At 41.8% G+C, this 11,546-nt stretch overlaps 1 protein-coding gene across 3 annotated transcripts; it reads left to right on the top strand.

The window, feature by feature from the left end:
* The first annotated feature begins 111 nt into the window (after positions 1 to 111).
* On the top strand, positions 112 to 9,989 carry LOC125902349 (uncharacterized). 3 transcript variants are annotated; one of them, XM_049598617.1, is made up of 6 exons: positions 156 to 300; positions 953 to 1,221; positions 3,031 to 3,318; positions 6,281 to 6,598; positions 6,705 to 6,871; positions 8,729 to 9,989. In XM_049598617.1, the coding sequence occupies exons 3-6, from the start codon at positions 3,198 to 3,200 to the stop codon at positions 8,771 to 8,773; spliced, it is 651 nt and encodes a 216-aa protein (XP_049454574.1). In that variant the 5' UTR covers positions 156 to 300; positions 953 to 1,221; positions 3,031 to 3,197; the 3' UTR covers positions 8,774 to 9,989. The 3 variants fall into 3 exon arrangements, with proteins under 3 accessions (XP_049454572.1, XP_049454571.1, XP_049454574.1); XM_049598615.1 differs by lacking the exon at positions 953 to 1,221 and having other exon boundaries at positions 112 to 300; positions 6,320 to 6,598; XM_049598614.1 differs by lacking the exon at positions 953 to 1,221 and having other exon boundaries at positions 112 to 300.
* The last annotated feature ends 1,557 nt before the right edge of the window (positions 9,990 to 11,546 follow it).

The raw sequence follows: 11,546 nt of genomic DNA, 5'->3' as shown, positions 1-11,546 counted from the left end.
AGCGCGTGCAGCAGCCGATTCTGCCGCCGCCGCCGCCCGCATGCAGCCTGCCGCGCGGCCCCACCCCTGCTTCTCTTCTGCCCGACTCCCTCAGGATATTTTTAGCGCTGATGATGTGCCCTGTCAAATCACGTAACGGAAACAACCTCAGAGCTAAGAAGCAGAGCCGCTGTGGAGAGCCCGCTTAGCTCTGTGTGTTTTATTGTGATCTGCAGGAGGAGGCCGCGGAGGAGATGAAATTTGAAATGAATTTGGCGTTTTGCGTGTTGGTGGTGCTTACCGGCTCATCGCAGACAAGAGGTAAGGTGTCATCCCCGGACGCGCGTGTGTGTGTGTGTCTGTGTGTGTGTCTTTGTGTTTGATGTGGACGGACTTGACATCCTGCTGACGCGAGTTGGAGCCCTCATCGATTCCTCACATGACGCACCTATTGATCTTATGGAAAGTTCACGCAGAGCTGCAGACTGTTGGTTGCATTTTTATTATTATTATCATCATTATGTTCAGTTATTTTATTCACTTCTTACAGTCCGCTCAGCACCTCAGTGCATAATTTATATTTTCTTTCTCTGTATGGATGCTCATGCTACTCTTGATCACTTTCTCCTAGTTATTTATTTATTTGAACTTTTAATATATGCAAAACAAGGGGCGTAGCTTTCATTTCAAAAATGGGGGGGGGGGGGCATATTACGCAGGGCTCTGGGGATCCCCCCTCCAGGAAATTTTGAGCTTCAATTTTTCTTCACAAATTGATCTTTATTTATGAAAAGGAAAACACAAAATGCAGGCAGCAGATGACAAGTCGTAATATAAAATATCATTGAATAAAATGCAGTAAGGCTCCCGTGTATTCTGTATTTCACTTTAAAATAAATTCTCCTAAAGATCAGCTTTTCTCATCACACGTAGGCATGATGTTCTTTCATCTTCTCCTGTGTCTTCTGTTTAGGGAGCCCGGTCTCACTCCGAAGTTGTCAAAATCCGATGCTTGACCAGTGACTTGTGGTGTCAGAAACCAACAAAAAAAGGCATCCTTTAAGACTGGCATGATACACAGCCAGTTGCCGTTATAGTTTAATAGCACCCGGCGGCATCGGGGGGAAATGCGGTGGGACAAGGATGAAAGTTAAGACAGCAAAAGTCCAACTGAGGCGGGAAGGAGGGGTCGTGGATGGGTCCAACAAACACTGACTTTCACCTGGGAGAGCGGTTGTTCAGGTCCCGTAAGATCAAGTAATCACTGCGCATTGATGTACCGACGTAGTGCGTTTATTTTGAAAGAGACTGTATGTAAATGTTAAATTTCCTGTGAAAACAGAAGTGTATTTTGAAAGAAGACAATGCATGTAACAGGCAGAACTTGACACGGTGTCCCAGAACATCAACAACCAACGCACCCAGGGTACCTTTCACATTGTATGTGGGCGTGGAAAGTCCATGACTAAACATCAATATGTGACAAGGTCGGCGTTACCTCTTCAAATGTGCACTTGGCACCTATTTTTGTCAATGACACCTCATTGGTCTTAATTAATCTATAACCCCATGACTTTAATGGCTCATATGAGTTGTCATGTTCACAGAGAGACAATCAAAAACTTGGGCAAGAAGAAACTGTGTCAAGAATTTGTTGAAGTTACTGATTGGCACACATTTTTTTATGCATTACTTCTTTTTTTTGACAATGCACAGTACAAAAAACAGCCACAAAGGTTGACTGTGCAAGCACCTCATTATGACTCATCCTTATGTTTATTTTGAGGTGGCACCCACTATTGGCTGTAGTAATTATTACAGGAGCAGTGGAGGAATGGATGTAATGTAGCATAAAAAAAAGCAACAGTCCTTGTTATGTTGTACAAATATCCAAGAAGCCTTTATAGGCTGGGTGGGAGAAGTCGTGGATGGGTCAAACACATAGGACTTTCGCCCAGGAGACCAGTGTTCACATCCCGCTGTCAATGTTGACTTATTTCAATAAAAACATAGTGTAGCATGCTAGTGACAAAATTTTTGTTTGTAACAAAAATACTTATTTAATGCCAAACCATGATGTTTTTCCTAAACTTTATTACCTAGTTTTGTTGTCTTAACCTAACCAAGTAGTTTTGGACTGAAAAACTACATGATGTTGAGGATGTTTTTTAAACTGCAATCGTTAAAACAGTTAGGTAAGTCGTTTTGGAAGTCAGTGGAAATCAAACCTATTTAGGGCCCTCATTTAGGTGTGAGAGCGTGTTGCACACAAATGTTTCCTCTATATTTACATTATATTTTCATTGTACATTGGCTTACTGTGCAAATAAAGTTTCACAAAGCGTTCTCATTTGTTAAAGGTCTAGTTTGTAGGGTTTAGTGGCATCTAGTGGTGACATTGCAACATTGCAACCAACTGAAACCTCTCCAGTGTGCCGAGCATGTAGACCTATTGTGGCACATGCAAAAATGTGAACAGCCCTATCTAGAGTCAGTGTTTGATTTGTCTGTTCTGGGCCACTGTAGAAAAACATGGCCGCCATAGAAGAGGTCGTATTCCATATGTTGATATAAACGTCTCATTCTAGGGTAACGGAAAACAGCAATAGTTTCAGGTGATAATAAACCAATAAAAATATTAGTTATGAATATTACATTCAGTTTTTGAAAACAGATGCTCCTAAATCTGGACCTTAAACATTTTCAGGTGCAAGCTATTTCAGAACATGTTTAAAAAAATTCTGCTTTTAAAAAGCGATGGGGTTACAGTTGGCCATTCCAAGAAGTGGTGAGGACGTGTCCCCACCATCTCTAGTGTAAATGACACTTATGTGCACACCCTACTTCATTTAAGGAAAAATGTCCAACTCATCACATGTGATTAATTTTTTTTCCCAGTCTGTGACAGTAAACTGAATATTTACTGTTGGAACAAAAAACAAGATATCTGAATTTTGAATTTTAGGCTTTGAGGATTTTTTTAGACCCAAACTTAAAGACGAAACAATTCATCCATCAGCCCTTTTTTACAACTTCTCTTATATTTCCTAGGTCAGAGCAGTGCTTTGCCTCCTGTCTTCACCCTGGCTGCCGATGAGAGTCACACTGGAATCTCAGCATCTCCTGACCTGACAGAGGATCCTGGGAACAAGTTCTCACAGCGGACACATAATCCTGCAAGCGAGGATGAAACCTCAACTGAAACCTTTACCATTGCCATGACTGAAGGGACAGTCCGTTCAGACACTGGGATAGATGCAGAATATAAAACACACACAAGCTCTGCAGAGGCCACATCTCAAAACACGACTGCACCTGTCGCCCTTACTTCACCTTCAGGTAACCAAGACAAACCTGCATGCATTCCTCTTTTTAAAAGCTCAGGCTTTTAACTCAGAAACATAGAAGTTACAGTCATCATTTCATCTATAATTCCATAAGTGTGCATCTATAATTTTACACTCCAGTCTGTTTTCTTCATCCAGATTCTTAAAATAAAACACCCCACACACTAAAAGCTGCCTGATTGCAAACAGACGATCTCTTTTCAGACTCTACTGCCAGCAGCAATCCAGGAACATATTCGTCCCCTGACCCCCACATGACTACGCTGAGATTGAGAATGTGTGTCGCAACCTCATTTAAGAGATTCCCTTTTATAGATCAGATAAATATAACCCTCTCCACTGATGCCGTGTTGCCTCTTTGAGTGGCTCAGAAATAACAAACAACATGACGTAATGTCAACCAGATCACACCCGTGTCCCCATTTTAGCTGCTGTCGACACCGTCTGTCCCTGTAGAGTAATGTGTAAAGCTGCTGTTTGAGGTTCTCACTTCAAAAGCTAAAGTCAGTTATTATTCTTAGTTACTTTGTGACCTAATGCAGAATACACACAACAATAATCCTAATATGGTGTCATAAACAATTCTTTGCTATTGTCTTTTGCCCACATCAGGAGCGCCAATCACTGCCTGCCCCTACACAAACAGTAAAAAGGTAGTCCGACTTGTAATCACACAGCTTATAAACCTCCATGAACACGCGTTGAATTCCTTGAACTCCCCAGCTGTCAGCATGAGCTGTCAAACATGATGTAAACAGCCACATGTGCTCAAAGTGGAGTAAGAATATACTCATGTTGAAGGAGGGAAAAGGCAGTTAGCTTGTTTATCCTCACGTATATTCAGTCGTTTCACAGAGAAAATAAAAATGGGAAGAATAAAGTACTGACTGATGAGAAAATATAAGCTCCTGTAAGTTATAATGCAATAGGGAGGCAAAGTCCCTCTCCTTCCAGTGTCCATTATGGTACCTTAATTCAGAAACACTATGTCCAGCTGTTGTCAATGGAAAGAGTCAAATAGTTTTTTGATTCTGTCTGAACTGTGCCATGAATTGTCCTTTCGCTAAGCCCCACCCCTTTGCGATGGTCCGATGGAGCTCACAGTGTAACTAACTGCACTCCCTGATGAAATTTTTATTATATTTTTGGAAAAACAAAACAGTGATTCCAGAGAGAAGCAGACGGAGGGGTCTACAGTCTGTGTTTGAAGGATATATGCAGGATGTCAAACTGACTCAGCAGCAACAACAGGTTAAAAAGACAAAGATAGTTAGAAGCTAAAGCCAAACTATAGGCTACACATCACAGTGTAAAAGTGAACCACCACATCACTGCTGATCGCCATAGAAGACAATGAATATAAAGGGAAACTTTGCTGATATTCAACCAGCTGTGTGGCATTGCAGTGTGTGCAGATGAACAGTGCTTGATTCCCCCATGCCGCGTCAAGCACTGTTCATCTGCACACACTGCGATGACACACAGCTGGTTGAATATCAGCAAAGTTTCCTTGCTGGTTCATGTACAGCAGGGTCGGTCAGGCTATATCTTCAGTAGCTAGCTAGCTAACCCTACACTTTTCAGGGTTTGATTTTGGTTTTGGGACAGGGGAGAAACGTATATCTTTTTCCAACCTCTCCAGGTAACGAGTATCATTAATACACGACGTGCCCCAGGCACAACATTTAGCTCCAAATCCACAAAACCAGCCTGAAAATGAAGGAAATCTGAAATGACTGCATTAGAGTCAATGGAGTACAGCTGGGTTGTTGTCGGACCCTGGTCTGTGCCGGCCCGATGGTACGTTATGATTGGCCAGTCTGCATCCGACGGTGGGACTTAGCAAAGGGTCAATTACACATATGATGTTTGTCAATTTAAAACCTAATTTTTCAAGTTAAGAAAGTCACAGTTTGATGTATTACAGTTTAGTTTTGTGTGAAAACAGTAGAAGTAGTATCCTGTGAATAGTCAAGAAGTCAACAAGTGGTAGCTGGAGAATGTTACTGGAAAAGTAGGCTGCCTGGCAAAAGTAATAAACACTGACATACCATCAAATATTGTATTTGTGTACTGTAATTATCACTGTCACTTACCCTGAAGCTGAAATTGTTTTTTATCGCTTTGTTGTTTCCCGGGTCGCCACTGTTTTCATGAGATTGTTTTAAGCTTTTGCAGCCATCTATACTGTTCTTCCACACCCTGCGGCAAGAAGTCTCTTCTCTCCCCAGTGTGCTGGCTATTTGTTTCAGAGAATTTAAAGCCATTTGACTGTCACTGTGGTCTCTCAATGAAGAGTCATAGCAACCTACTCGGCTAGTCTTCCCTGTTGAACTGGAATAAGCAGCATGTGCAATGGGCGCCAAGTTACAAAAATTCAGTAGTGAACAACCACGCCCCACAACAACTTTTGGAGCCTTCATGCTCGACACTAAAGACATGATGTCATTTTTGGCTATTGCGAGCATAGACCTAGCTTTAAAGTTTATACAACCAGTAAAGTATTTGGGATGTGGATTGCTTTAAGTGCTACTGTGGCAGCAAGATGTTTTAGTCTGAAGACTCCTGCAGGGAGAGCATTGAATAAAGGGTTTGCAGGGCGTGAGGAGTCCTCATAAATTTTCATACCCCTCTGCTGAATGCTAATGTGATATATCCACTGCCAAACTGGACAAATGCGTAGTAAGCAAGGTGTGATATCCACCACCACTATTATCATGCTGTTATTTGATGCATGAAAATACAGTGTGTGAAACAGGTCATTAACTTTACGCTGGCTCTGCTTCTAACAGGGTTTCTTGGCATTGTTGTGCAGGACAGGTTGGACCTGACAACAAAAACATGTATAGCAGCTTTAATGTCAGTGGGAGTGAGTCAGTTTTCATGAGCAGGTTGGTGTAAAGTTTCCTTTAGCTGATGCGAGGAATTCTCTGTGCTGTTTTGAATTGATACAGCGCTGCCTTCACATCCCAGCCTTTCATCTGTGCCGACAGTCGAGAGCACCACCCCTCCGCAGCAAATCTCCACCACTGGAGGCAGAGCCACTCTGACCACAGATGCCCTCGCCACCTTTTCATCTCAGCCAGCCCACACAGAGCGGGATACGAGCTCCGCAGCCCACGCTTCCACCATCCAGCCACAGTCTGAATCACTGACCACAGCCACCATGCAGCCGACAGCAACAGGACTCCCTCTGACCTCAGCTCCAGGCCGGGGTCCTGCTGAGCCGACACACCACGAGGTCCCGCCTGAGCTTAATGTTGGAGATGAAGGTGATGAGTTTTTGTTTCAAGCCTCCTACTTTGGCTTTATTTTCTCAGTCTATTTTAGAAATGTGTCCGCTGTTTGGTAATGGATGGGCTTGTTTGTGTCATTTAGACCTCAAGGGGCCCCGCTACCGCTCAAGCTCACCTCTAGACCCCCTGCTGGCTGGCCTGCTGTCAGTGTTCATCGTCACCACTGCTATCGTCTTCGTCGTCCTCTTCCTCAAGTTCCGCCAGCGGACAAACCACCCAGAGTTCCATCGGCTGCAGGATCTACCAATGGTAAGACATGTCTAAACAAACTGTAGCCTCAATTACTTTCTAAAGTTAAGGTTTTACATTAAGCAACTGACTAGCTTTTTGCTAACATGCTTATTACCCTGCATTGCTGTTTTCTGTTACGATTGGTGAAGACATATAGCTCCAAATATCCTGCATCAACCACCACTAGTCTGTTGTCACTGCCACTCCAGAAAGCAGAACTCTCAATTCCTAAGAACTGGGCAATGGGGAAAAACGTTAATGGCGTCAGGTGCTTTTCTGTTTTGAGTCAAACTTCTTAAAAACACAGGCACATAAAGCGGAAATCACAAGAAGCTTAGCAAAGCAAAGCAGCAAGCGAAATGTTTCACAGTAGTCGAAAACAATTACAAAAAGCCGCTAGGCTCAGATGCCCTGATGATGTCATCATCATTACGTCAGCTTGGGCTTTAGGTTTCAGATTTTTAACAGAAAGCCTGTGTTTGTCATAAACTGGGGGTGTAGCATTTGAAACATTTGTTTACTAGGCAAGGAGGGTCTAAAGAATGACACTATCCAGTTGTATTATGGGTAATGTAGGATCCAGTGGTTTTGGAGCTTGGCCCATACTATGAATTAAAAGTCAGGATATTTTGACCTCTGCAACACCATTTCTGGATCTTTTTCAAATTCAGGGCGCATGAGTCATCTGGACACAGTTCTCAGCGTGGTGTTGGCCGATTGAGCAGCTAGCAGCTAGCAGCTAACAGTGCCTGAATAGAACCAAGGGTGGATCTTGATGGCACTCAGGATGAAGGCCTTTTGAAATACTTTTTTAGTTGCTAGAGGGACTCTAGAGCGCCTCCTGGAGCTCAAGAGCTCAAACTGGCTGAAGAGAGCTATCTCCCAAGACTCGTCTCGCTTTCTACCTCGTCCTTTCTGTGAAGAGTTGGGTCAGGGCCTTTTGTGGCCTGCCAACTGTTTTATTTGTGTCACAATCCTAGACAGTTTATTCTTGGATGTATAGTTAAGGTGACCGTACCAGACAGGAAGGTAAAAAGTTAAAACACTCTTAACTATAGTTTGATACACTAATTCTAAGATCTCCTGACTAACACCAAGTCTACAGAGTTTCCTAAGAAGATGAAGTCGCTGGGAGCATTTCTTGAAAATATACTCAGTATTTCCAGAGAAGCTCACGTGGGAGTCCAGAACGATACCTAGGTATTTAAAACTTTCCACAGTTTCAACACGTTGGCCATCGAGTGAAACCGGCTCTGTTTTCAGATCTTGTTTCATGCAAATAAAAAATTCTTTGGTCTTGGCCACATTCATTTCTAACTTGCTGATGCAATATCGTGTTTGAAGGGTGTCGCATCTGCAAGTGAACGCCATAAACATCACTTAGCAACTGCAACAGTGCTGACAGAGCTAATGGTGTTAACCATATCTCCACTTTATCTTTACAGCAAATAGTGGTTTTCTGCTATATTATTGCTCTTAATGTCACATAGAGAACCATTACCATCTCTCTCTTTGTTGTCCTACAGTATTATGGTAGTGTAATACTAAATTGCTGTGTCATAAATTTCAACCCTAAATCACCTAGAGACACCTCACTGTTAATGCTTTGAAAATCCACTGTGAACTTTAAAATATCAAACATGAATGGAGAAAATTTTGGGACATAACTTTCCTGCTCTTCCGTCCCTCAGTCTTAAATCACTGTCACAAAAATAACCTGCCAAACAGAAGCGATCAAATCCTGCGTTTTAGTATGGTCAGTGCTTTTCCAAGGGGTACGTGCAACGGACCAAGATGTATAAACAAAAAAAATGTCCTCACCTTTGTAAAGTCATTCTAACAAGAGCAATATCTTGTTTCAATCGTCTTCTCCAGGACGATCTGATGGAGGACACGCCTCTCTCCAGATACACCTACTGAGGGAGTATCCCATCAGTCACTTCCACTACTCAGAGATCAGACGGAGACACCAAAGGAAGACCAGCGTGGACCTGAGAAGAGCCTTTGACTGGAATCAGCTGCATCTCTGCAGACCAGTTTTGGATCGGTGATTAAAAAGAAAATATTTATCAGTGGATCCATGAGAAGGATCCATAAAGTCTTTCAAATGGGAGGTTTCAGAAGCACTTTTTTCCACATTCCCTTTAAATTTCTGAAGAGCTCCAGTCTAGTGGAAACTATATGTTTGAGTTACAGTGCCTCTGCAGCCCTGACTGACTCCCCATATATGCACAGCACTTTAATGTGGCATGAAAGGTCGCAGTGCCCCCTAGGGGACATCTGAGGTAATGTGGATCAAGGTTGCATTAATCCTCCTGTATAAATAAGACAACCTCAGGTTAACCAGCGAGAAATAAGAGAGCAAGAGACACGTGGGAAAGTTGCCACTATGCCTAAAATGATTAAGGAATATAAATTATGACCCCTTTGGTGACCAAATGTAAGTGAAGTGCACTTTCAAATTGCCAGGTGGCACATGTTGTCTTAAAGCTGAGGTCTTGCAGAAAATCAACACAAAAATCAGAAGAAGGGATTTTACAATTCAACAGCCATATCTGTGGAAAATCAGACACAGCAGTAATCTTACAGTAGAAGCCACTCACACTAATTTATCATTAAGTTACCCCAAATTACATGTGGAAAATATTTAGTGTCGTTGCCTTTTAATGTGTAATTACACCTATTATGAATCTTTTGTCAATATGGTCTGATGCTGGTATATAAAAATTTGGTTATTCTGTTTCCAGTGACACTGAGAAGAGACCTAGCTACACTAAATAAACACTAACATGAGCAAATTGTAAAACACACTATTATTGTTAAATGTGTTGTAAAATGCCTATTTATAAAGAATGTATTTGTTTCTGCACAAGGTGTTTGTTCAGATGCTTTAAGTGGAGACAACGAGAAGAGGCACAGAGTTTAGATCGCTGATATCTGTATCTGTATTAGCTGGAGTATCATGCAAACGTGCTGGAACTAAGCTGTTGTATTACAGTTTTTAAATTAGTGTGTTCTGAGTTACTTTGCTGTTAAGTGCCAACAGTGACGTATGATAATATGCCATTGAAATGTGGACTGTAAAAATGTATTGATATTGAGATTTCCTGTTTGATAATAAAAACAGAAACCAAAATTATGTCCGTTAAACATGCTTAGAGGGTATGCTGGAGGATTTTACAGCTATGATATGTGGGTGAGTTCTTAAAGGGACAGTTCACCCCAAAATGAAAAATACATGTTTTAGCTGTAGTGCTATTAATCAGTCTATACTGGTTTGGCTGTGAGGTGCCAAGTGTTGGAGATATCGGCTGTGGCAATATCTGCCTTCTCTTAAATATAATGGAACCAGGACCCCAGTAAAGCTGCTCAGCCTTGCAGCAATTTTTCCCAGTGGCCACTCACGGTATTGCAGCCCAAAAATAATTTTCCCTATGGACCACCATTGTAAAACAGTCTGTAAAACTGCTGACAGGACACCCCAGACTTCAAACAAGGACATTTTTTAATCTTTCTACTCTGGATTTTTAATACATTAAGGGGTTATATATGTAAAACTTCCCTCAAGCTGAGAAAAGCAATTTAAAATCCATGACATCCCAATGTTAAGTCTACTAGCTGAGCCAGGACTCAGTGAGAGAAACACTACTGTATTCAGTCGGCTGCATACTGAGGAAGTTACCCCGGAAGCGAGAAAACTTTTTTGGTGTATGGCCCAGGTGAGCAACTCCAGCAATAGGCGCCATCTTGGTGTGTGATATCTAGTTATTATTAAAAATCTATCAATGGAACTAGATGGCACTCATCTTGTGGTGCTCAGAGCACCAAAAGAATATGTTTAAAACACTTAACATCAATGTCTCTTTCCATAAATCATGACCTGGTTACTCAAGATAATCCACAGACCTTGTTGTGAGCTGTTTCATGTAGGAACTACTTTCTTTCTTCTGAACTACACCCCCCAATTGTATCGCCGCACAGAGGGAAGCATCTTCTGCTAGTTCACCTAGCATCACTGAGCTGGCTAATGATACAGCTCAGCTGAGGAAGAGGCCATTAAAGACAAACACCACCTAAATTGTTTTTTGGTGTTTTGCATGTATGTGTAGAAATTTTGTATGTAGTCATTTTGTGTCTCCTTGTAGTCATTATGCATCTTTGAAATCATTTTGTGTCTCTTGGTATTCGTTTTGTGTCACTTTGGGGTCATTTTGTGCCTTATATGGTTGTTTTATGTATCTTTGTAGTCATTTTGTGCCTCTTTGTCATCATTTGGTATCTCTTTAAAGTCATTTTGTGTCACTTAGGGGTCATTTTGTGTCTTATATGGTTGTCTTATGTATCTTTGTAGTCATTTTATGCCTCTTTGTAGTCCTTTTGTGTCTCTTTGCAGTTACTTTGTGCCTCTGTCATTTAGTGCCTCTTTGTCGTCATTTTGTGCCTCTTTGTCATCATTTTGTGCCTCTTTGTCGTCATTTTGTGCCTCTCTGTCGTCATTTTGTGCCTTTGTCATCATTTTGTGCCTCTTTGTCGTCATTTTGTGTCTGTCATCATTTTGTCCTCTTTGTCATCATTTTGTGTCTCTGTCATCATTTTGTGCCTCTTTGTTGTCATTTTGTGTCTCTGTCATCATTTTGTGCCTCTTTGTCGTCATTTTGTGCCTCTTTGTCATCATTTTGTGTCTCTTTGTCGT

This window comes from Epinephelus fuscoguttatus, linkage group LG15 (genome assembly GCF_011397635.1).
Source record: "Epinephelus fuscoguttatus linkage group LG15, E.fuscoguttatus.final_Chr_v1".
NCBI classification, from domain to species: domain Eukaryota; kingdom Metazoa; phylum Chordata; class Actinopteri; order Perciformes; family Serranidae; genus Epinephelus; species Epinephelus fuscoguttatus.
This window is presented reverse-complemented; position numbering and strand designations above follow the sequence as displayed.

Bases quoted from the DNA above. Each gene is read 5' to 3' on its own strand.
- LOC125902349 (XM_049598614.1), top strand. From the start codon at position 234: ATGAAATTTGAAATGAATTTGGCGTTTTGCGTGTTGGTGGTGCTTACC. The intron at 3,319-6,280 runs GTAACCAAGACA...GAATTGATACAG, and splicing joins CGCCCTTACTTCACCTTCAG to CGCTGCCTTCACATCCCAGC. The intron at 6,872-8,728 runs GTAAGACATGTC...CGTCTTCTCCAG, and splicing joins GGCTGCAGGATCTACCAATG to GACGATCTGATGGAGGACAC.